Below are 21,354 nucleotides of genomic sequence, written 5' to 3'. Positions count from 1 at the left end.
CTGTTGTTGATCAAAGTTGAGGGCAAGGTCCTATAGGGGCCCACAAAGGGGTCTATTTTGTTGTTCCTGATAGAAGTGACCGGTAACAATGGAGAGAGGGATATATTTGAGGTCTAGGCCCATCATGTCTGTTTGGGAATCTCAGGACTCCCCAGCTAGGGCCCCAGTTGATGGTGTGGCCTGATAGTGACTAAAGAGTCATCATTAAAGTATGCCAGTCTCTTGCCCTTATTCAGCTTTTGCAGTCCTTGCTTTGATAAGGTTAGCTTTGAAGTGAGTGAGAGAACTATAATAGGAAGTAGGTGAGGAGGGTATCTAAGTCTAAGTAGACACTCTTTCATTATGAACTTTATACTGACTCACTGCAGACTATTGTGTACTTTTGCTTTCAGGTATATATTTTGCCCTAATTTATGGATACATGCGGACATAAGCTCTGTCTCATGGGACTTGGTCTATATCTAGGTTTTGGGATTTTATTAGGAAGTGTACCACCTGGAATGGAATTAGAGAATCCTGTGAAAGGAAAGATCTCACCTGAGTAATGAGGCTGAAGGGCTGACATTCCATGCCTGACGTCTCTGGACACAGTCTGAAGTGAAGCATGCTGGGGTGGTATTCGTTGCATTGATTAGGTTGGGACCAGCAGATGCAGTATCATTTGGTATGAATTGAGAGAAGCATGCAGGAAGTGAGTCCCACCCTAGAGGTTCCAAGACTGGGGGAAATATAGGCTCTATAAAGAAAGTGGGAGGTTCCTGCTGTCTTAGGGTTTAATAAGGCAATAGATAGTTATTGCAATAGTCACATTATTTGGCAATTGCGTTAACTTTGAAATATCCCTTTGTTAGGATTTGCTGTATCATATACAACATTACCATAATTTATGTCCTTTGACATTATTTGTATATAGCTGTGCAACCGGTTGCTTCTGTTCTCCCTGGTCTAAGCTTTTAAAGAGAGTCAACATATCAAAGACTCAGCCTATGTATGGTCTGTGCATTAAAAAGTTTGAAACATTCAATTAATTTTTTCTCTCATATTAATTAAATAGTGATTTATATGACTACAAATTAATAGAAGTGTACATAAACACCATTCACAGCACCAAAAGACTGTGTCCCATCCCATCCTCTCCCCTCCATACCCCCTGCCCCGTGAGGCTGAACATCCACCCTCATCCTCAACCCAGGATTTTTACTTTGGTGCCCTATTCCAAATTCAGTCAGATCCTGCATTGAGTTTACCTTTCTGTTCTTCTTTCTCAACTTCTGTTTATGAGTGAGATCATCCCATTCTCGTCTTTATCTTTCTGACTTAACTCATTTAACATAATTCATTCTAGCTCCATCCAAGATGGGTCAGAGAAGGTGGGTTTGTTGTTCTTTGGCTGTGCAGAAGCTTTTCAATTTGATGTCCCATTGATTTGTTTCTGCTTTAGTCTTCCTTGCAATTGAGTTTGTATCATCAAAGATGTCCTTGAGGTTTAGGTGGGGAAGTGTTCCACCGATGTTTTCCTTTAAGTATTTGATAGTTTCTAGTCTAACATCCATGTCCTTGATACATTTGGAGTTGATTTTTGTTTCTGGTGAGATAAGGTGGTTCAGTTTCATTCTTCTGCATGTTTCAACCCCGTTTTCCTAGCACCATTTATTGAAGAGAGTTTCCTTTCTCCATTTAATACTTTGGGCCCCCTTATCAAAGATTAGATGTCCATAGGTGTGGCGGTTTCAATTCTGGGCCTTCAATTCTGTTCCACTGGTCTATGTGCCTATATTTATTCCAGTACCAGGCTGTTTTGATGATGATGGCCATATAATATAGTTTGAGATTTTGGAGTGTTATGCCTCCATTTCTGTTTCTTTTCCTCAAGATTGTTTTGGCGATTCAAGGTGTTTTCTGGTTCTAGATAAATGATTGTAGACTTAGGAAATTTTTACACACACCCTGGCCTCCTGGCTTTCTATATAGTCAAACAAAGAAGGAAAGAGGGAAAGATACCACAACATCAAAGCTTTCTGGGGTGCAGGGGAAGACCAGACTTGAAACTGGATCTCATTCATGGCAAAGCAAGCACCTTCCCTAGGAAGTGTCTTGCAAGTCCCAATAGCTATGTCTTTTTTATATAAACTCTCATAGTAATTGTTGCTATGCTTCACATTGGTTTGATCTCAGCCACCATCCCACCCCCCACCCCCCACCCCCCGCCTCTGGGAGATTGTGGTTTAGCCCCTGCTACTTTCGCGCTTCTCTTTCTCCCCGCCCCCTACCCTACGTACTTCCGGGGGTCCCTCTCTGCTGAGGGAGGAGAAAGATGGAGGAGCACATTGCCCGCTCATGAATAAAGATTAAACTGCGTTCTCAGCTCAGCCGTGTGTCTCTGGTCGTCTCTGTTACCCGCCCTGAAGCCAGCCCGGCAAAAACAACAAGTAATCAAGCTAGAAGAAGAAAATCCACAAAGACCTCTTCACCTACTTTTTGTATATATGGGGGGGGGGGGGGAAGATAGAGAGAAAAGGAACTAGAGCATTGCTCCAGCATATGTAGTGTCAGGAATTAAATCTGGGACTTCATGCGTCAAGTCCTGTGCCCTGCTGCTAAGGACCTCCCCAGTGGGGTCAGATGGTGGTGCACCTGGTTAAGCGCACACATTATAGTGCGCAAGGACCTGTGTTCAAGCCCCTGGTCCTCACCTGCAGGGTGAAAGCTTCATGAGTGGTGAAGCAGGGCTGCAAGTGTCTCTCTGCCCCTTTCCTGATCTCTGTCTCTCTCCCCTCTCAATTTCTCTGTCTCTATCCAGTAATTAATAAATAAATAAAACTAATTCTCTTGGAAAAAGCAGTAGAAGGACCTCCCCAGCCACTTATTTTTAAAAATATATTTGTTTATTTATTTTTGAGATAATAGACCAGAATGTCACTCTGGCACATATGATGCTGGGTATTGAGCTCATGACCTCATTCTTGAGAGTCTAACACTTTTTCCATTGCACCTTCTCCCTGGTCACTCACTGTCTGACACATTTATTGTCTCCATTAAATTATAAACTCAGACCAGTAGAATTATTTTATTCTGATTTAATCTACTTTATCACTGTCACTTAGCATAGTGCCTGGCATTTAGTGGGCACTACATTAAGACTTATGGAGCTTTTAAGTGTCCCAAACTAAGCAAGACAACTTTTCTGGTCCTTCTTGTAACCTACAGGTCAACCCACCAAGGGTGAGGGTGGGGTTCATAGTCTGTCTCTCTTAGAAATATGGCTAACAACTCCACCAAAGTTACTTGGTGTCACTTTTGTTTCCTAGATAGTGGCCAGGAACAATTCCTGTAAGGAATGACCTTTTTTTTTTTTTTTTTTAAGTGCAATTAAAAAAATTTACTCCCTTTTGTTGCCCTTGTTTTATTGTAGTTATTATTGTTATTGATGTTGTCATTGTTGGATAGGATAGAAAGAAATTGAGAGCGATGGGGAAGACAGAGAAGGGGAGAGAAAGACACCTGCAGACCTTTTTCACTGCTTGTGAAGTGACCCCCTTGTAGATGGGGAGCCAGAGGCTCGAACTGGGATCCTTACACTTAGTCCTTGCGCTTTGTGCCACTTGCACTTAACCCACTGCGCTATCGCCTGACTCCCAGGACTGACCTTTTTATTTTATTTTATTTTATTTTACTATTTATTTTCCCTTTTGTTGCCCTTGTTGTTTTGTAGTTACTGTTGTTGTTGATGTCGTTGTTATTGGATAGAACAGAGAGAAATCGAGAGAGGAGGGGAAGACAGAGAGGGAGAGAGAAAGACAGACACCTGCAGACCTGCTTCACCTCCTGTGAAGCTACTTCCCCTGCAGGTGGGGAGCCAGGGGCTTGAACCAGGATCCTTACACGGTCATTGCGCTTGGTGCTACGTGTGCTTAACCTGCTTTGTTACCGCCCAACTCCCCCCCAGGACTGACCTTTTAAGGACTGAGTTGGGGGAAGAAGCTCAGAGTAGCCATCAGCACATCTTTCCCATTCTCACTTGTGAGAATTCCCACCAGAGAACCAGAGGACTTACCTCTCCTTACTCAAAGTCATCTCTGACTTTTATGACCCAAAATTCTCAGTAAATAGTGGCTGGGTGGGTAAAAGAGAGAAAAGAAGGAAAATCTTTGTTACATCCCCCTTCATCTATCCTGATGCACTGACAACTTAAATGTACTGTGTAAGTAGCCACTTCACTCAGTAACTGGTGACTTCAGTCCTATCACCTCTCTTGAGTCTTAGTTTCCTCATTGGAAATATGGGATAACACCTTGCAGGCTTTTGATAATTCAGGCGCAGGCTTGTTTGTTTGTTTATAGCTACAGATAATGAGATACATTGTGAAATGCACAAATGGGGCTACTTATTTTTAGCTATACAAAATAATAACAGCTACCATTTATTGAGCACTTTTCATGAACCATTTAATTCTTACTGCCAAGACTGTGAAGTAAATACAGCTGTTCTCATTTTATAGAAGGAACACAGGACTTGGAGAGGTAAAGGGTTTTGTCCCAGTTTCTGCAAGTATGTCACAGAACTGGAGTTACATTCCACATTGTTTGATTCCAGAGGTCAGGAGGCCTTGTGGAGGAGTCCCTTCATCATGTTTGGGTCTCAGTTTCCTGTTTGTTCAGGAGAAGGATAAGTCATTTTTGTGAACTGTAGATGATGATACTAAAGATTTTTGAGTATTCCACATTTCACATCAAGGGCAACAATGAGTTGCTTTTGCACTGACTGGTGTGATGGTACTCTTCTGCAGTTTTTTGTGTTCTGGGTGTAGGCTGTAAACAGCAGATCTTTGAATGGCCCCTCCCTCAACATCATCAGCTGTAGAGTACTCCGGCTCTCCTGGCACCATTTCAGGCATCTTGCTATTCTGCACCTTGAGAGGGCTGGTAAGAGTTAGGGTTGGTGGAAATTAAAGGGGAAGAAGATTGCGGGGAACCAGAATGTAGGAAATGCATTGAGCTCTTGAGTTTTTGATTACAAGGGTGTGTGTGAGAGAGCATTCAGATGTGGGGAGGGGTGGGGGAAGGGTGTTACTCCTGTCCCTAAATTCTCCAGGGCTGTTGCCTTCTGCTGTGGAATTCCAAACATTTCCAATCAGATAAAGGTGGCTGAAAATACCCAGGACTTGTCTGGGCTAGTTGGAAATGGTGCTGGAGTGATGAAGTTGAGGCCACAGGGCAAAGCTCAACAAAGCCTGGCCTTTTTGAGCTTGTCCTGGGTCATAGGTATGCCCATTGCCATCTTCCTCTAAACTCCTACAGCTTTCAGATGGAAGATAACAGACCCATGTGTGGCCACAAACCCTTCAACTCCAGAATGTCACCTTCCACCTTCCTCACTAATTACTGGACATTTTTTTTTAAAACATGCTTCTGTGAGAACTCAGGGAGCCACTCATGCATGTGAGTTGCTTTCACCCTCATGCTACTACACTAGTAGGAGCTTTTTGAGTTGATCCCCTACATTTTACAGATGGAGAAAGTCTCAGACTTTCCCAGAGGCCCAGACAAGAGAATGAGCCTCACCTCTGCTGACCCTCAGTCCCAGTCCTTTTTGCCACAGCTTTCAGCATTGTTCAGCACCAGGCAAGGGAATGGGGCATTGGAGGGAAAGAGGAAAGAATGGTTGCTTTGAACTGAAGCACTTGAAGGCATAGACCCTAGAAAGAAGTAGAATTTTAAGGAAAAGTTTGGTTCCACAAATGAAGCTCCTATTTTTTATGGGTTGATACACCTATTTCTCCTGCTTGTTGCTTCAGCATAAACAGAAAATGCCTTTCCCATCACTTTCCCAAAGCTTCCTGTCCCCTTTCCTGAGCCTGGAAGGACTTGGCTCCTTCCCAGTAGCCTAGTATCTCAGGATCTCCTCTTACTTTTACCTCATAATGAGGATGAGGATGAAGGTGAGAGGGAACTGGCCTTTCTCCCCACAGTTTTCACTATCTACCAGTCAACCATACTCATCAGCACCTCACCTGGGCCCTTTATAAGCCTAGGGGACAGAGTTCATGGCTAAGGAACTGACAAGAGAGCTCAAGGAGACATGAAAGGAGAGAGCAGGAGGCCTCCTTGAAGAAGTAATATGTAGGTTAAGGCCTAAAATCTAAGTAGAAGAAACATCAGCAGAAAGATCAGTATGAATAAAGGTCCTGAGACTGAAAACAGAATGTGAGTGGTCCAGGAGGTGGCACAGTAGATAAAGCATTGGATTCTCAACCATGAGGTCCTGAGTTCAGTTCCTGGCAGCACATGTACCAGAGTGATGTCTGGTTCTTTCTGTCTCTCTCTCTGCATGTCTTTCTCATGAATAAGTAAATAGATCCTTTAAAAAACAAAGACCAGAATGTGACATGTCAGAAGTAAAGCAGATTGTTTTTTTTTTTTAAAAAAAACTTTAATTTTTTCCCCTTTTGTTGTCTTTATTGTTGTTGTTACTGCTGTCGTTGTTGTTGTATAGGACAGAGAAATGGAGAGAGGAAAGGAAGACAGAGGGGGAGAGAAAGATAGACACCTGCAGAACTGCTCCACTGTCTGTGAGGTGAACCCCCTGCAGGTGGAGAGCTGGAGGCTCGAACTGGGATCCTTACACTGGTCTTTGTGCTTTGTGCCATGTGTGCTTAACCCGCTGTGCCACCACCTGGCTCCCAAGCAGATTGGTTCTAGGCAAAACTGAGGAAATCATATACGATCTTGCAGACCATGAAATAGATTCTAAACTGAACTTTCGACTGATAGGAACAGCAATAATAGCTGACATTTACTCAGTCTACTATGTGTTGTGCCAGATTCTAAGAGTTCTACATGTATTGCTTTGAATTCTTACAGTGCTCTTGTGAAATAAGTATTCTTCCAGGGTCTTACACATGTGCAATTTCACTATTTCAAACTGCTTTTCATTCAGATTGAAAGAAAAAGACAGAGGAAGAGACACCATAGCACTGAATTATCTCTGTTGCCACAGTACCTTCATATGGTGCAGGTTGACCTTGGCCCCACATGGACAGACAAGATTCTTTCAGTGAACTTTCTCTCTGGCATCAAATGAGTATTTCTTAATACCTATTTCATTTTGTTTTGCTTCCAAGGCTCGGTGTCTGCACTACAAATCCACTGCTCCTGGAGACCATTTTTCCCATTTTGTTGCCCATGTTGTTACCCTTGTCATTATTACTATTTGTTGTCATTGCTGTTGTTGTTGAATAGGACAGAGATAAATCGAGAGAGATGGGGAGAGAAAGATAAGATACCTGCAGACCTGCTTCACTGTCCGTAAAGCAACCCCCATGCAGGTGGGGAGCTGGGGGCTCAAACCGGGATCCTTACTCGGGTCCTTGTGCTTTGTGCCATGTGCGTTTAACCTGCTGTGCTACCGCCCAACTCCTCTTAATACCCATTTTACAGATAAAATCCCAAATTAAACTTTTTAGTCTATTTACAAGACATTTTGGGTACCTGTCTACTGCTCTGGCAGCTTCCTTGACAAGGAAATCTAATTTAATTTGTCTCACCAGCCTGAGTCTCATTCAGTTAACACTCTCATAAAGAAACATACTTATTTGAGGAGATCAAGAGCTGGTCCAGGTCTCAGATAAAGGCTAGCCAAGCTTCTGCCAATCTGTGTTTTCTTGTTGGGCAACCCTTGAGACAGAGTGGGAGGAGAGTAGAGGAGTGGCAACAGAATTGAGGCCAGCATGTTGGAGAAGATAGGGAAGAAAAAAAAGAGAGAGAGAGCAGGGAAAATTTTTCCAGTTTTTCATAGATGAAATATTCCACCCAGGAGGGAGGCCTCTCTTTATTCTCAAGTGTATGAGCAAAGAGTGCTCTAGTGATGACTGTGAACTTCTATAGGTGCGAACCATCTCCTGTGGAACAGACCCAACTGTATGACCTGTATCTTTCTGAGTCTCACCTGGGAAGTGGGGATGTTGAGGAGAAAGAAAGAAGGCTAGGTAATATGTTGTAAGGTCACTTTTAAGTCTCTGACTTATTTCAAGGGTGAGTCATTGCCCTTCTCACTCTGGATATTGGGAGATTGGGAAGCATGTAGGGCTGTGGCAGTAGAGAGAAGGTGAAGGCTGGGGTGAGGAAAGACCTCAGAATTCCAGGGAAAGAATGAGCATGAGTATGTAGTCAGCACTCAGGGTTGGCTCATTGGACTGTGGAGCCAGACTGCCTGGATTCAAATCCCAGCTCCTACATTTATGAACTGTAACACCTTGGAAGGGTGACTTAACTTTTCTATGCCTATTTCTTCTGTAACATGGAGAGTTAATAATAGTACTTACTTCACAGGACTGTTGTGGGGATTAAGAGAAATTGTATATACAACAAAGCTCTTAGCACTGTGCATGGCACATAGTAATGACTCAGTAAATATCAACTATTACTCCCAGGAAGGTTATGAACCTCAAATGAATATCTGTGCCCCCAATAGATGCTTTTCTGAAGTGTGTCTCTCTGCCTCCAAACCTAACACTCAGGTTTTGAGCTGAGGAGGTGGAAAGCCCACGCTTGCACTGCTTGGGCCGATAGCTTTCTCGATTCCCCAGTGGAGGTGTTATCTCCTCCCGGCACAACCACTTCCTTTTCTAAGAAATGAGCACATATGTCAGGCTTAGCTTCTTAGAACTAATGGTGGGGGAGGAGAGGCTGGCAGCTGACGGGAGAGCTGGAGAAAGATTAACAGGAAGTTTGCTGTGCGGGTGACTCTTAAATATTTCCCAAAGCCCAAATGACTTGGGCTTACCCTCTTTGGTTAGTGCCACCAAAGTCAGCTTGCTTCATCAGGTGCTTCCATCCCTTGTTCATACCACCACTGCCTTGTTAGGGCGAAGCAGGGAAAACTGAGACGTGGAAATAGAGAGGCTACACTGGTTCCCATCTCTGGGTTGGCACAAACTAGCCAACCATTTCTTTGCCCTGTACCACTCAGCTACCTCTCTGAGTTGTCTGCATCCAGGCCCATATTTATATTTCCCCCTTAGCCCACCCGCACCCCCCCACCCCCCAGTGGAGGAGAAAGGCAGTGTTCTTCCCACATTACTGAGGCCAACAGCTCCCCCAGGAAAGCCACGGGAAGTGGATTCCAACCACAAACCTTACTTCTTCAAGTAGCCTCCTGCAACTCCCTGCCGAGAGAGTGATAAGGCCTCTCCATTTACCCCACCCTCTTCCTGCCATCTCCCAGAATTCTAACATGGGCTTGTTTGTATACACTCAACAGGCATCTGTCAGCTTCTCTCTCAGGGAAACTGAGGCCAGGATCAGAAAGTAACTGCAAGTGACTCATGGTCTGCCCCATGCAGAGACCAGGGCAAGATACAAGGCCTGATGTCCCTTGCACTTTCCCTGGGCTACTAAGAACCCCTTCCTCTTCTCCACCTACCTCTTTCCCAAAATAACCACAAAGGAAGGAAGCAGTGGGCCTGGGCCTCCAAAGTCACCCTAGAGGAAGGAAGGGCCTGTCTGGCACAAGCACTTGTTCCCCACTGAAGCCAGGACGGAAGGGTTTCACTTTCCCTTCTGGTCTTCGTCACATCCTTTTCCTGTGGTACCCAGTTCCCCTCAGCTGACTGGAGCCCCAGAGCTCATTCATTCAGCTGGTGACTCAGGCCACCTTTGCCTCCTAGAGAGACAAGTTATGGCCCTATCCCTGGCCCAGGATATGGAACTTGCTGTTGCTCAGGTTGGGTCTTAAAACTGGTTTCCCGGGAGTTGGGCAGTAGCGCAGTGGGTTAAGCGCACATGGCACAAAGCGTAAGGACTGGCTTAAGGATCCCAGTTCGAGCCCCTGGCTTCCCACCTGCAGGGGGGGTCGCTTTGCAAGCAATGAGGCAGGTCTGCAGGTGTCTTCCCCTCTCTGTCTCCCCTCCTCTCTCCATTTCTCTCTCTCCTGTCCAACAACGATGACATCAAGAACAACAACAACTACAACAATAAAACAACAAGGGCAACAAAAGGAAATAAATAAATATATATATATATATATATATTTAATGGTTTTCCTGCTTCCCCACTTTGGATAGGTGAGTGAGTATTCTGAGCCTCAGTTTACCTGGTCTAAGAATGAGGATCTCGGGAGTCGGGCTATAGCGCAGCGGGTTAAGCGCAGGTGGCGCAAAGCACAAGGACCGGCATAAGGATCCCAGTTCGAGCCCTGGCTCCCCACCTGCAGGGGAGTCGCTTCACAGGCGGTGAAGCAGGTCTGCAGGTGTCTGTCTTTCTCTCCCCCTCTCTGTCTTCCCCTCCTCTCTCCATTTCTCTCTGTCCTATCCAACAACAACAACAACAATAATAACTACAACAATAAAAACAACAAGGGCAACAAAGGGAATAAATAAAATAAATATTAAAAAAATTTAAAAAAAAAGAATGAGGATCTCATAGCCTGGGAGGTGGTATAAAGGAAAAAGTGTGAGGTTCTGAGTTTGAGCCCCAGCTTCACATGTGCTCTAGTTCTCCCTTCCTCTTGCCCCCTTTCTCTTGTTCTCTCCTCCCACCTATCTATCTCTCTCTCTCTCTCTCTCTCCCTCCCTCCCTCTCAAATAAATAGAGCTTAAAAAAAAAAAAAAAAGAGGGCCTCATAACTCAGGAGATCAGTCGGCAGAAGATCATGGCACTTGGAAGTGTGAGGTCCAGAGTTCAATCCCCCACTGTGTGTGCCAGAGTGATGTTCTGCTTCCTCCTCCTTCCTCCTTCCCTTTTGCCTCCTTTGTTGTCTCCTTCACTTCTTGTCTTCTTCCTTCTTCTCCGTACTTGTCTGCTTCTTCTTCCTTTCTCCTTTCTTTCTTATTATTGTTATTTATACCAGTGCACCACTCAGCTCTGGCTTATGGTAGTGCCAGGGATTGAACCTGGGACCTTGGAGCCAAAGGCATGAAAATCTTTGGTATAACCATTATGCTATCTTCCTTGCCCAGGTTCTATTTCATCCTCTCATTAATAAATATATTTAGGGCTGGGGTAACACACCTGGCTAAGTGCACAGGTTACCACACACAAGGACCGGGTTTGAGCCCTCGCTTTCCAACTGCAAGGGGGAAGCTTCATGAGAGTAAAGCAGGGCTGCAGGTGTCTCTCTTTTTCTCTCCCTCTCAATTTTTCTCTATCCTATCAAATAAAAAGAAAAAAGTGTATTTTTAAAATTAAAAATAATGAGGACCTCCTTTTGTAACAGAAGTGCCTATAACAGAAGTTCACGATGGGAAGTGAGTGAAGTGCTGCATTGAGGTTCAGAGCAAAGGCACTGGAGCTGGATAATTGGTGCCAAGCAAACCAGCCTGGTCACTAACCTACTCTGTGACCTGGGCAAGTCACAGATCATCTGTAGGCCTCAGATGCATTTGCTGTACAGTCGGTTAGCACTGGCTGACAGCATAGAGACAGTTAAATGAACTAATCCACAAAAAGAGCTGAGACATGTACCTCTCAAGGTAATGACAACTGCTGTGGAAGAGGTGGTTAGTTTAGCTGAATAAACAAGAAGCCAGAACTCAGAAAAGTCTCAAACACTGAATCCTCTATCTTCACATCAAGCCTTTTGATAAATGTTATGAGGACTAAGTGAAAGTGGTCATTCATTCTTTCATTTGTTCATCTGAAATAAGTCCTTTGGTTTTTGTTTTATTTTTTTCCCCATCAGGATTATCACTAGGGCTTGGTGCCTACACTATGAATTCACCACTCCACTCCTGTACCATTTGGCCATGTACCTTTTTTTTTTTCCTCCTCCTCCTCTTTTTCTTTCTTTCTTTTTAAAAATTTCTTTATTGGGGGATTAATGATTTACAGTCAACAGTAATATAGTTTGTACATGTATAACATTTCCACATAATAATACAACCCCCCACTAGGTCCTCCTTTGCCATCATGTTTCAGGACCTGAACCTTTTTTTCCCCTTCCCCTCTTTTTTTTTTTTTTTTTTTGATAGGACAGAGAGAAATTGAGGTGGGAAGGAGATAGAAAGGGAGGGAGAAAGACACCTGCAGACCTCCTTTACCACCAAAGGCTTGAACCCAGCTCCTTGTACATAGTAATGTGTGTGCTCAAAAGGGTGTGCCACTGCCCAGCCCCTCAAATAGATTCATTTAGAATGGCACATACTGCATTCCAGGCATAGCACCAGGTTCTGGAGATTCAGGTGACAAAACCATACACATCTTATGGTGGAGACAGGACAAAAAGTAACCAAATGAACATTATTGTGCATGTAATCAGGAAATGTAGCTTAGTCAGGACAATGTGCTTTATTCAGCCCAATTCCTGGTATAGGTAAAACACTGAAGTATTCAGCATAGGTCAGCTGCCATAATAGTTGTATTATTATTTAACAAGGAAGGATATTGTGAGCCAGAGAAGTTAACTGGCCTGCTTAAAGCCCCGCTGCTTGGAAGAAGCATGGAAATATGAGAACTGAGGGCAGGATTTGGGGAACTGATCAGACTCAGGGACTGCACCATCTGTCTCTGGAAGGGGTGTATGACGTCCTGGCACCTGGATTGTTGCCCCCAGGGCATGATTGTGTGAGCCTTTCCCCCTGGTATTTCAGAGGTTATAGCTGGCTGCAGGGGGCCCTACATCTTCAGTTAGCTATCTTTGGGCAGAGATCTAACCAAAGTCAGTCTGTGCCTGTGTGAATGGGCCCTTAACTTCAGACATGGGTCAGATGTGACTCCTGCCTACAGTTGATGGTGATGTCCACACCAACAGGGGAGGCCAACACATAGGTGTGTGTGTGTGTGTGTGTGTGTGTGTGTGTGTGTGTGTGTAGGGGGTGTGCCTCAGCCTATGAATGTCCAGCCTCTTTTCTGTTTTAGATTCTTTGCATTTTTGGTTCTCTTGGAACATGCCCTTTTTCACCCAAGAATTTTTATCCTCTTCTTGCCACTGCTACCTTTTCATCCTGGTCTCAGCTTAAACCTCACTTCATCAGAGATCTTCTCTGACCATTCTGCTTGCATCAGTCCTCAGGTCTTCTCTGTCATCTCCCTATGACTTCAAAGCCCTGTCATCTCTGAAATTGTTGTGTTTGTTTCTTATTATCCTCTCTGCTTCCCACTAGGACAGTGACTCTCAACCTTCTTTCCCTTAATACCATCCCACTCACCAAAGTGTCCCTTTAAAACCTTTTTGTTCTAATTGTGCTTCCATGACATTTGAGTACCACACTGTTCTATGTATCTCTTTATGTGTTGTGGCTGTGTGAGAGTCGCAGATTGGGTAATATCCAGTAGTTCTTGCTACACCATTGTTGGTAATATTACTACTCCTTTGGAGAAAGCAAGGGCTAACATATAATCTCCAATAAAGCAGGGATCCTCTGTCATATTCACTTCTGTCCCCAATGCTGGCCTGAGAGCTTGATAAACACTTGATATATTGATGTTAATGAATGAAAGGAGTCATTCATTCTGAAGTTGAAGAAAGGAGAAACAGAAACAGGTCTCTTGAAAGATAGGACTCCAAAGTGGAGTTCCATTTATCTATCTACCTATCTACCTTTCTTTCTTTTTTTTTATTTATTTATTTATTTTATTTATTCCCTTTTGTTGCCCTTGTTTTTTATTGTTGTAGTTATTATTGTTGTTGTCGTTGTTGGATAGGACAGAGAGAAATGGAGAGAGGAGGGGAAGACAGAGAGGAGGAGAGAAAGATAGACACCTACAGACCTGCTTCACCACCTGTGAAGCGACTCCCCTGCAGGTGGGGAGCCGGGGTTCGAACCGGGATCCTTATGCCGGTCCCTGTGCTTTGCGCCACCTGCGCTTAACCCGCTGCACTACAGCCCGACTCCCTCTACCTTTCTTTCTTTCTCTCTCTCTCTCTCCTTCCTTCCTTCCTCTTTCTTTCTTCCTTCCTTCCTTCCTTCCTTCCTTCCTTCCTTCCTTCCTTTCTTTCTTCTCTCTCTCTCTCTCTCTCTCTCTCTCTCTCTCTCTCTTTCTTTCTTTCTTTCTTTCTTTCTTTCTTTCTTTCTTTCTTTCTTTCTTTCTTTCTTTTTTACCAGAGCACTGCTCAGCTGTAGCTTTTGGTGGTACAGGGGATTGAACCTGGGATTTTGGAACCTCAAGCATGACAGTCTCTGCATAACCATTATGCTATCTACCCCCACCCTAAAGGGGTGTTTTGTAAGTTGAGTAAGAGTTGGGTAGCTGAAGGAGGAGAGATGTGGAGAGAATGGCCAGCAGATACCCTGGTCTACTCTGGACATGGTGCTGGCAAAGGCATTGGGGCATGAAGCACTCTGGAATCTATGGGGTGAGGGCATTCCACCTGTGCAGCAAGGGCTGTTGAAGGGAGTATTTTGATAGTGGTTGTAGCCTCAGTTTTTGTCCTAACTCTGATGGTCAATGCCATGTCAGAAGACCCCAATTTCTAGTCTAGTCTTTATACTAGCTGTGTGAAACTACTGATAGAAGAGACAGGTGAGTTGACCTTGCTAACTATGGTATCTGCTTGGCTAGGTGTTCATGATTCTCCGATGGAGGACATTAGCCATTGCATGTCCCCACTGACTGTGAGCCCCTACATGAATTCTCTTGACAACGGTTACATCTACAAAGAGAAGTTTGTCACCACTTTGCTGTAGCTCAAGCTGATGGTTCTGTGTCTTGGGCCTGGGTCTCCTGGAAACCTCTGTGGCTTCAGGGATCTCCCTTATATCTCACCCTCGCCCACCATGCCATCCAGTTAAAGCCACTGGGAATCACTAAGGAACAGTGGGGGCTTATCTCTGCTTTTCCAGAACAGGCTGCTCTGCAATCCTGTTTATTTACCCAGAGCAGTCGCCTGCTGAGAAAATGGCTGTGTTTGTTTCCCAGTGTGTTGTGTGAACTGTGGGCTAAATATACCCACACCACTGCCTCCCCAGCACCCGCCCTGGAATAGCACGCCCCATCTTACTTGTGCTCTCTCTCACTGCAAAAGCAATCCCCAGAATCCACAGTCCTTGGGAATCCTGCTCCACCTCCCTGAGAGAGTCGCTCCTGAAATGGAGATGAAAGTTGTCCTGGCCAAGAATTCAAGTGGGGGTTGGGCAGGTCAGAGCCTTGTTCTTATGGTGCCGAAATGTTCCCTCCACCCTGGAATGACTGTTCCTGGACAGTGAGTGCTTTGTGCCCTTGTGGAGACAGAGCCTGTTTACTCCAACCCAGCCCAGAGCTGAAAATTTCCTGTGGCTGCCAGCCTTCTGCTTCAGGAAAGTTCCCATAGAGGGAGCCAGGCCCCTATCTTTCACTTATAGTGAAATAATGTTTCTTGTAGAACATTTGGTCCCTTGGGATAACTAGGACCTTCTGGCCAGGGCATCATTTGTCTCATGCTCCTGTCACATGTCAGGTGTGTGTGTGTGTGTGTGTGTGTGTGTGTGTGAGAGAGAGAGAGAGAGAGAGAGACCTTACCTGGGACAATTTGGGACCAGAAAAATGAAAAAAAATGAAAAATTCCGTGTGTGTGTGTGTGTGTGTGTGTGTGTGGCCTTACCTGGGACAGTTTGGGACCAGAAAAATGAAAAATTCCTAGAAGAACTTTCTCATCAAGATCTGTAGGAACTAGCCAGGATGAGGAGGGAGAGACAAGGAAACCCGTCCACACCAGCCCTGCCTAGGCAGCAGCAAAGTTGAACAGTTAGAGTAGACTGGCTGCTGAGACTCCACCTTCACCCCAACTCCATACCCTTTTGACCTGCCATGCTGCTTTAGGAGTGAAGCAGTTTTGGGTACTGATCCCAGTTCCGCCATCTGTTGGCTAGGTGATCCCAGGTTTAGAGAGCTTTCTACTCAAAACCTCAGTTATCTCAGCTGTGAAATGGGGCCCAAAGTAGGTGGAGATTCTGATGGGAAGTGAAATAGGTTAATGCCTGGCACATAGCAGGCACGCAATACCTTCATTGTAGCATATTTATTGAGCACCAATCGTATGCTACATGCTATCTCAGGCACTAGTTATATATAGAAGCAGGATGAGGAAGAGAAGGGGCCAGCAAAATAGCTCACTTGGACAGTATGCTGCTTTGCCATGTATGCGACCAGGTTCAAGCCCAACCCTTACTGCACTGAAGGAAGCTTTGGTACTATAGTCTCTCTCACTCTCTTTCTGCCTTCCTACCTCTCTGTCTCTATCTTTCAAAAAAAGAGAAGGGTGGGGAGATGGAGGAGGAGGAAGACAGAATTTCTGTCTTCATCAGACACATCAGGTCACAACTAGTATAGTAGGAGGCTCTTTTTTTTAAAAGTATGAGGTGGGGATGGAAGCCTGACCCCCACCACATTGAAGGAAGCTTCAGTGTTATGCTTCCTTTCAGTCTTTGCCTCTATCTGGAAGGAAAAAAAATGTGTAGGGGTTGCTGGAGAGATGGCTCATTTGGTAGGGTGTGTGGTTTGCCATATACTCAGGCCAGGTTCAAACCCCAGTACCATGTGGGAGGTGCTATGGCACCAGAGAAAGCTCTGGTGCTATGGAGTCTCCTCTACTTGAATGAAAAAGCTCCCAGAGCAGTGATATCACTCACACACCAGGCCCTGAGACCAAAAATAAAATAAAAAAGCAAAACACAGATAAAAAGTATAGGGGCTGGAAGATAATTCACTGGTCGAGTGTGCTCCTTACCATGCGCCGGGTTCGGACTTTGGACCCCAGCATAGGAGAAGCTCCACAGATGGTGGAGTGGTGCTGTGATACCTCCTCCCTTTTTTTATTTTTAAACATTTATTTATGTGTTATTTTATTTATTTATTGGATAGAGCCAGCCAGAATTTGAGAGGGCGAGGGAGATAGAAAGGGAGAGAGACAGAAAGACACCTGCAGCCCTGCTTCACCACTTGCAAAGCAGGTGGGGATTAGTAGCTCGCACCTGGGTCCTTGTGCAGTGTAACATCTGCACTCAACCAGGTGTGCCACGTTGACCCCAACCTCCTCTCTTTTTTTAATCTACAATTATAAGAATAAAAAAGTTGGCCCAGGAGAGGTGGAATCATGCATGTGTAGAATTTGATTGTGGGGAATTGGGCGGTAGTTCAGAGGGTTAAGTGCAGGTGGCGCAAAGCGCAAGGACTGGTGTTAAGGATCCCGATTCTACCCCCTGGCTCCCCACCTGCAGGGGAGTCGTTTCACAGGCAGTGAAGCAGGTCTGCAGGTGTCTGTCTTTCTCTCTCCCTCTCTGTCTTCCCTTCCTCTCTCCATTTCTCTCTGTTCTATCCAACAATGACAATACCAACAACAATAATAACTCAACAACAATGGAAACAGCAAGGGCAACAAAAAGGAAATAAATAAATATTTAAAAAAATTAAAAAAAATAATTTGATTGTGAAAAATGCTGGAGAGGAGAGTAATGCAAAGAAAGGGAGGGATACACAGAATGAGATGGATTAATATCATTGTAGGCAAGGTGGCCAGGAAGTGCATCCCTGAGGAGATGGCATTTGAGTTGGGAGCGAAACAAGAGAGTGGGGCAAATGACAGATAATTTAGGGTTAAGAGGTCTAGACAGTTAGAGCAGCAAACTTCCAAGCTCAGCAGATATTCAAGGAACAACAAGAAGTTGGTGCAGTCCAGTTCCTGCTAGACTTTGCTAGCTATACTAAGCTGGGAGACCTTGAGACACTTGTGAATCTGGACTAATGTGATCTGAATTGCTTTTCCTGATAGGTGGTGGGGCCTCTGGGTTTTGCATCCCTAACATCTTTATAAAATTAAGGATTCTTTCAGTGAAGCTGGCAGCTGAGTACATGTGGCACTCTGCTAAATACCAGGGATCTGAGCAGAAGTCACTCTGGCTGTTTAGGTCGAAGGGAGAGCTGCTAGAGATTTGAAGCACAGAGGTACCATGATTTGGTCTTCTGGGTAGAGCATGAACTGAGGGGGGTCAGCAAGGCTAGAATCGTGGTCAGACAGGTAACACAGTGAAGCAGATTGGTTGGGTGCAGCCTGGGGGGGGTCAGTTATAGATGGCAGACTCTGCCTGAGGTTGTTGCCTCCACTCTTAGAGGAGTGACATGAACGTGATCTCAGGAGCCAGCCAGTGACCCGTTCACTCATTTTTTTTTTTTAAAGAATTTTTATTTATTAATGAGAAAGGAGGAGAGAGAAAGAACCAGACATCACTCTGGCATATGTGCTGCTGGAGATCGAACTCAGGACCTCATGCTTGAAAGTCCAAAGCTTTATCACTGCGCCACCTCCTGGACCACCCATTCACTCCTTAGTCACACACAGCACAATTATTTCTAGGTGTCACACCCCAGATTTGGATACTGGTTCTACCACTGACAAAGCTGGGTGATCGACCTGATCTGATCAGGTCCCTTGAGCCTCAGACGCCCAACTTCCTGTCTGTAATCAGGGAGAGACAGCTTGAATTGCAGCATTGTGGAGAGGATTAAGAATAAATGGGGTGCAAAGCTTACTCATTACAGGGAACTGCAGGCTCCCCTCTCCTTGCCCCACAAAATTGGCTTTGCCCTGAACTAATTTAACCCACAGCCCCTCCTTCCCTGTATCATGTGCTTCCCTCCTGACTAGTCTCAGGGTAAGGAGCTCTTATTCACCTCCTCCTCCTCCTGCTACTGGAGTCATGCCCTTTGGGGTAAAGGGTAGGGGCATAGATGCCCACATATACCAGTCCTGCAGCGCTATAATCCTCCCTACTCTGCCCTGCACTGCCTTTCTGTTAGCCTGCCTTGTACAGATCTCTTTCAGAAGAAGAAGGAGCCTCTGACAGAATCCCAGATCTACTCTAGCAGAAGCAGTCTGTGAATTTATCCCCCTCCCTTTTCTTCTCTCCTTACCTTGCTCTAGTGAAGCTGTGGAAAAGGCAGAGGTCAGTACACTCTGACTTAGCTCCAGGCTCCTCTATGGCTTCCAGACCACACGTTTGGTTCCCACTGACCCCTGTAGCCTCATCTCTCTATCTCCTCTTCTGCCCTTGCCAGCTACCCAACCTTCTGTCAGTTCCCTGCCTGACACTTTCCCCCCCCCCCCAGGTTTTAGAGGACTACTCCATAGTTCTCAAACTTTGGAAAAAGTTCTTTCCTCACTCTGCATGTTTTCTTGGCAATAAAATGGTTAAATGATCCCCCAGAAGGGGATGGAGAGTGGGAGAATGAGGGCCACCCATAACCTTTATCTGACCCAGAGTGGGTACTGATGACTACATATTTCTACTAGGTCACCAAGACCATTACGTGTGGATGACTTCCTTCCTCACATCCATTGACATGACTGTTCTAGCACTCACACAGCATCTTCCCTTCTCTTTTCTCTCCCTGCAGGACACTTTTGTGGAACTCTATGGGAACAATGCAGCAGCTGAGAGCCGAAAGGGACAGGAGCGCTTCAACCGCTGGTTCCTGACGGGCGTGACTGTGGCTGGCTTGGTTATGCTGGGCTCACTCTTCAGTCGAAAATGACCAGACACTGACTACCCACTTACCCTCCTACCCCACTCCTGTCCCCACCACATCCCCATCCAACCACCATTGCCACCAGGAGAACTACTACATACAGCCCACAGCCACCCACCCATAACAGGGTTGGCCCTAGACCTTTTCCCCCCCGCAGTTAGTTTTCTAGAATTTACCACGCTTCTCTGACAGCCACCTTCCCCTACAATTCATCTGTTCTTCTGTCCTCAAAAACCACAAAGTTTTCCCAAAATCTTCCCCATGGAAGCTGGCAAGTGTGGCGGGGGTTGTGGCTGGGGGCTGGAGGGCCTTACCTGATTGGTGGAACCCACTTTTCCCTTAGCCTCTCCAAGAAGGCTTTCCTGCCAGGGAGCTGGAGAGTTTTCTGACCTTTTTTCCCCAGAAAGAGACTAGATTGCCTTCGTTTTGATGTTTGTGGCCTCAGAATTGATCATTTCCTATCTAGCTCTATACCCCAGGACCTGGGATCCCTTTCCTTTCATCCCCACTCCCCAAGAGTCGAGTAGGGGCCACTTCTGACTAGGGATTCAGTCTGCTTGGGATAAAGAAGCAAGGACCAGGACCCCATCCCCACCTCTGACCTGGCCAAAGTCCCTTCCCCCCAGTCCCAATGTCCTCCAGAGACCTCTGGCTGGAGGTCAGTCCCACTCAGGAGGGAGGGATCTGTAGCTGCAGGAAGTACCCTATGCCAAAGCTAAGGAGGCCCTTGCAGTTTAGCACCACCCCAGTTCCTTTCCCTTCCCCTGGCTCCCATAACCATGACTGAGGGACCAACTGGGCCCAAGACAGGTGTCCCAGAGCTGTTTATGGCCTCAGCTGCCTCCCTTCCTGCAAGGAGATCAGCCTGTGACATCTTGGCTTTGGGCTGCTGCCCATGGGGTCCAGAGTTCAAGGCCTCAGCCCAAAAGTAAAGGAGAGCTAAAGGGAGCAGCTGTGGAAGCCCTAGGGTCTTCCCTACCTCAGGCAGGAAGGGCAGAAATGAGAGCCTCAAGCAGAGGATAGAGGTAAGGCTGGCTGGAAGGCCAGTCCTGCCTGGCCAAACAGATTTGTACCCCACCCCCATTCAGCCTGGGCAGCCGGGCTACCAAGGTTAGAGTGGCCTGGCCAGGAGTCCCTCTCAGGCCTCCCTCTCTCCTCTGCTCCACCCATGGCCTGTCTCATCCCTAGGGGTCCCAGCCTAGCCCTGGCCACCCTGGGCTCTCTGCTGTACATATTCAAGACTAGTTTTTATTCCTTGTGAAGATGATATACTATTTTTGTTAAGAGTGTCTGTATTTATGTGTGAGGAGCTGCTGGCTTGCTGTGCGTGTGCACGTGGAGAGCTGGTGCCCAGAGATTGAACAGCCTGACGCTCCCTCCCCTGCCCTGGTCCGGGGAAGCCATCCAGGGGTCCTGGCTCCTGAGGGGCACCTGTCCCTCCCCCCACCCCCACCCCACACTTGTTCCAGCTCTTTGAAATAGTCTGTGTGACTGTGAACGTGCAGTTCAGTAATAAACTATGTTGAATCAGTGAACAAAGGGCCTGGGCTGTCTTGTGCTTGGGGGGAGGGATGAGAGGGGCTGTTGCAGATGCTCGAGGTGATCTCAGTGCTGGTGTCGGCCCTGCTGTCATGGGGTAAGATATTACACAAGTCCCTTCCTCTATCTTGACCTGAATTTCTCCACACTGGGGCTATGTGTGCAGAGAACAGAAAACCCTTGCTCTCCTGAACTGACACTCTAGTGGGAGAAACAGCCACTTGGCAAAAGAAACACTCAGCAAGTATTTACTGAGCCCTACTTTTGCAGAGTCACAGTCATGGACTCTGAGGTTCTGCAGTAAACAAAGCCCTTGCCTGCAAAGACTTTCATTTGAGAGGGGGACAGGCTGGCTCTGGCTCTTTTAGGACACAGGTAGAAA

The 21,354-nt window shown here is 45.9% G+C and overlaps 1 protein-coding gene across 7 annotated transcripts in view; it reads left to right on the top strand.

Annotated features, from left to right (window-relative positions):
• Nucleotides 1–20,972, top strand: part of BCL2L1 (BCL2 like 1) — a 66,751-nt gene extending 45,779 nt beyond the window's left edge. For all 7 annotated transcript variants that reach the window (XM_016188135.2, XM_016188134.2, XM_016188133.2 and 4 more), the window contains exon 3: nt 19,302–20,972. In XM_016188135.2, the coding sequence (XP_016043621.1) occupies nt 19,302–19,439 (138 nt within the window). In that variant the 3' untranslated portion in view covers nt 19,440–20,972. The remainder of the gene's footprint in view (nt 1–19,301) is intronic.
• Nucleotides 20,973–21,354: the final 382 nt, after the last annotated feature.

The sequence above is a fragment of the Erinaceus europaeus genome, chromosome 1 (genome assembly GCF_950295315.1).
Source record: "Erinaceus europaeus chromosome 1, mEriEur2.1, whole genome shotgun sequence".
Classification (NCBI taxonomy): domain Eukaryota; kingdom Metazoa; phylum Chordata; class Mammalia; order Eulipotyphla; family Erinaceidae; genus Erinaceus; species Erinaceus europaeus.
This window is presented reverse-complemented; position numbering and strand designations above follow the sequence as displayed.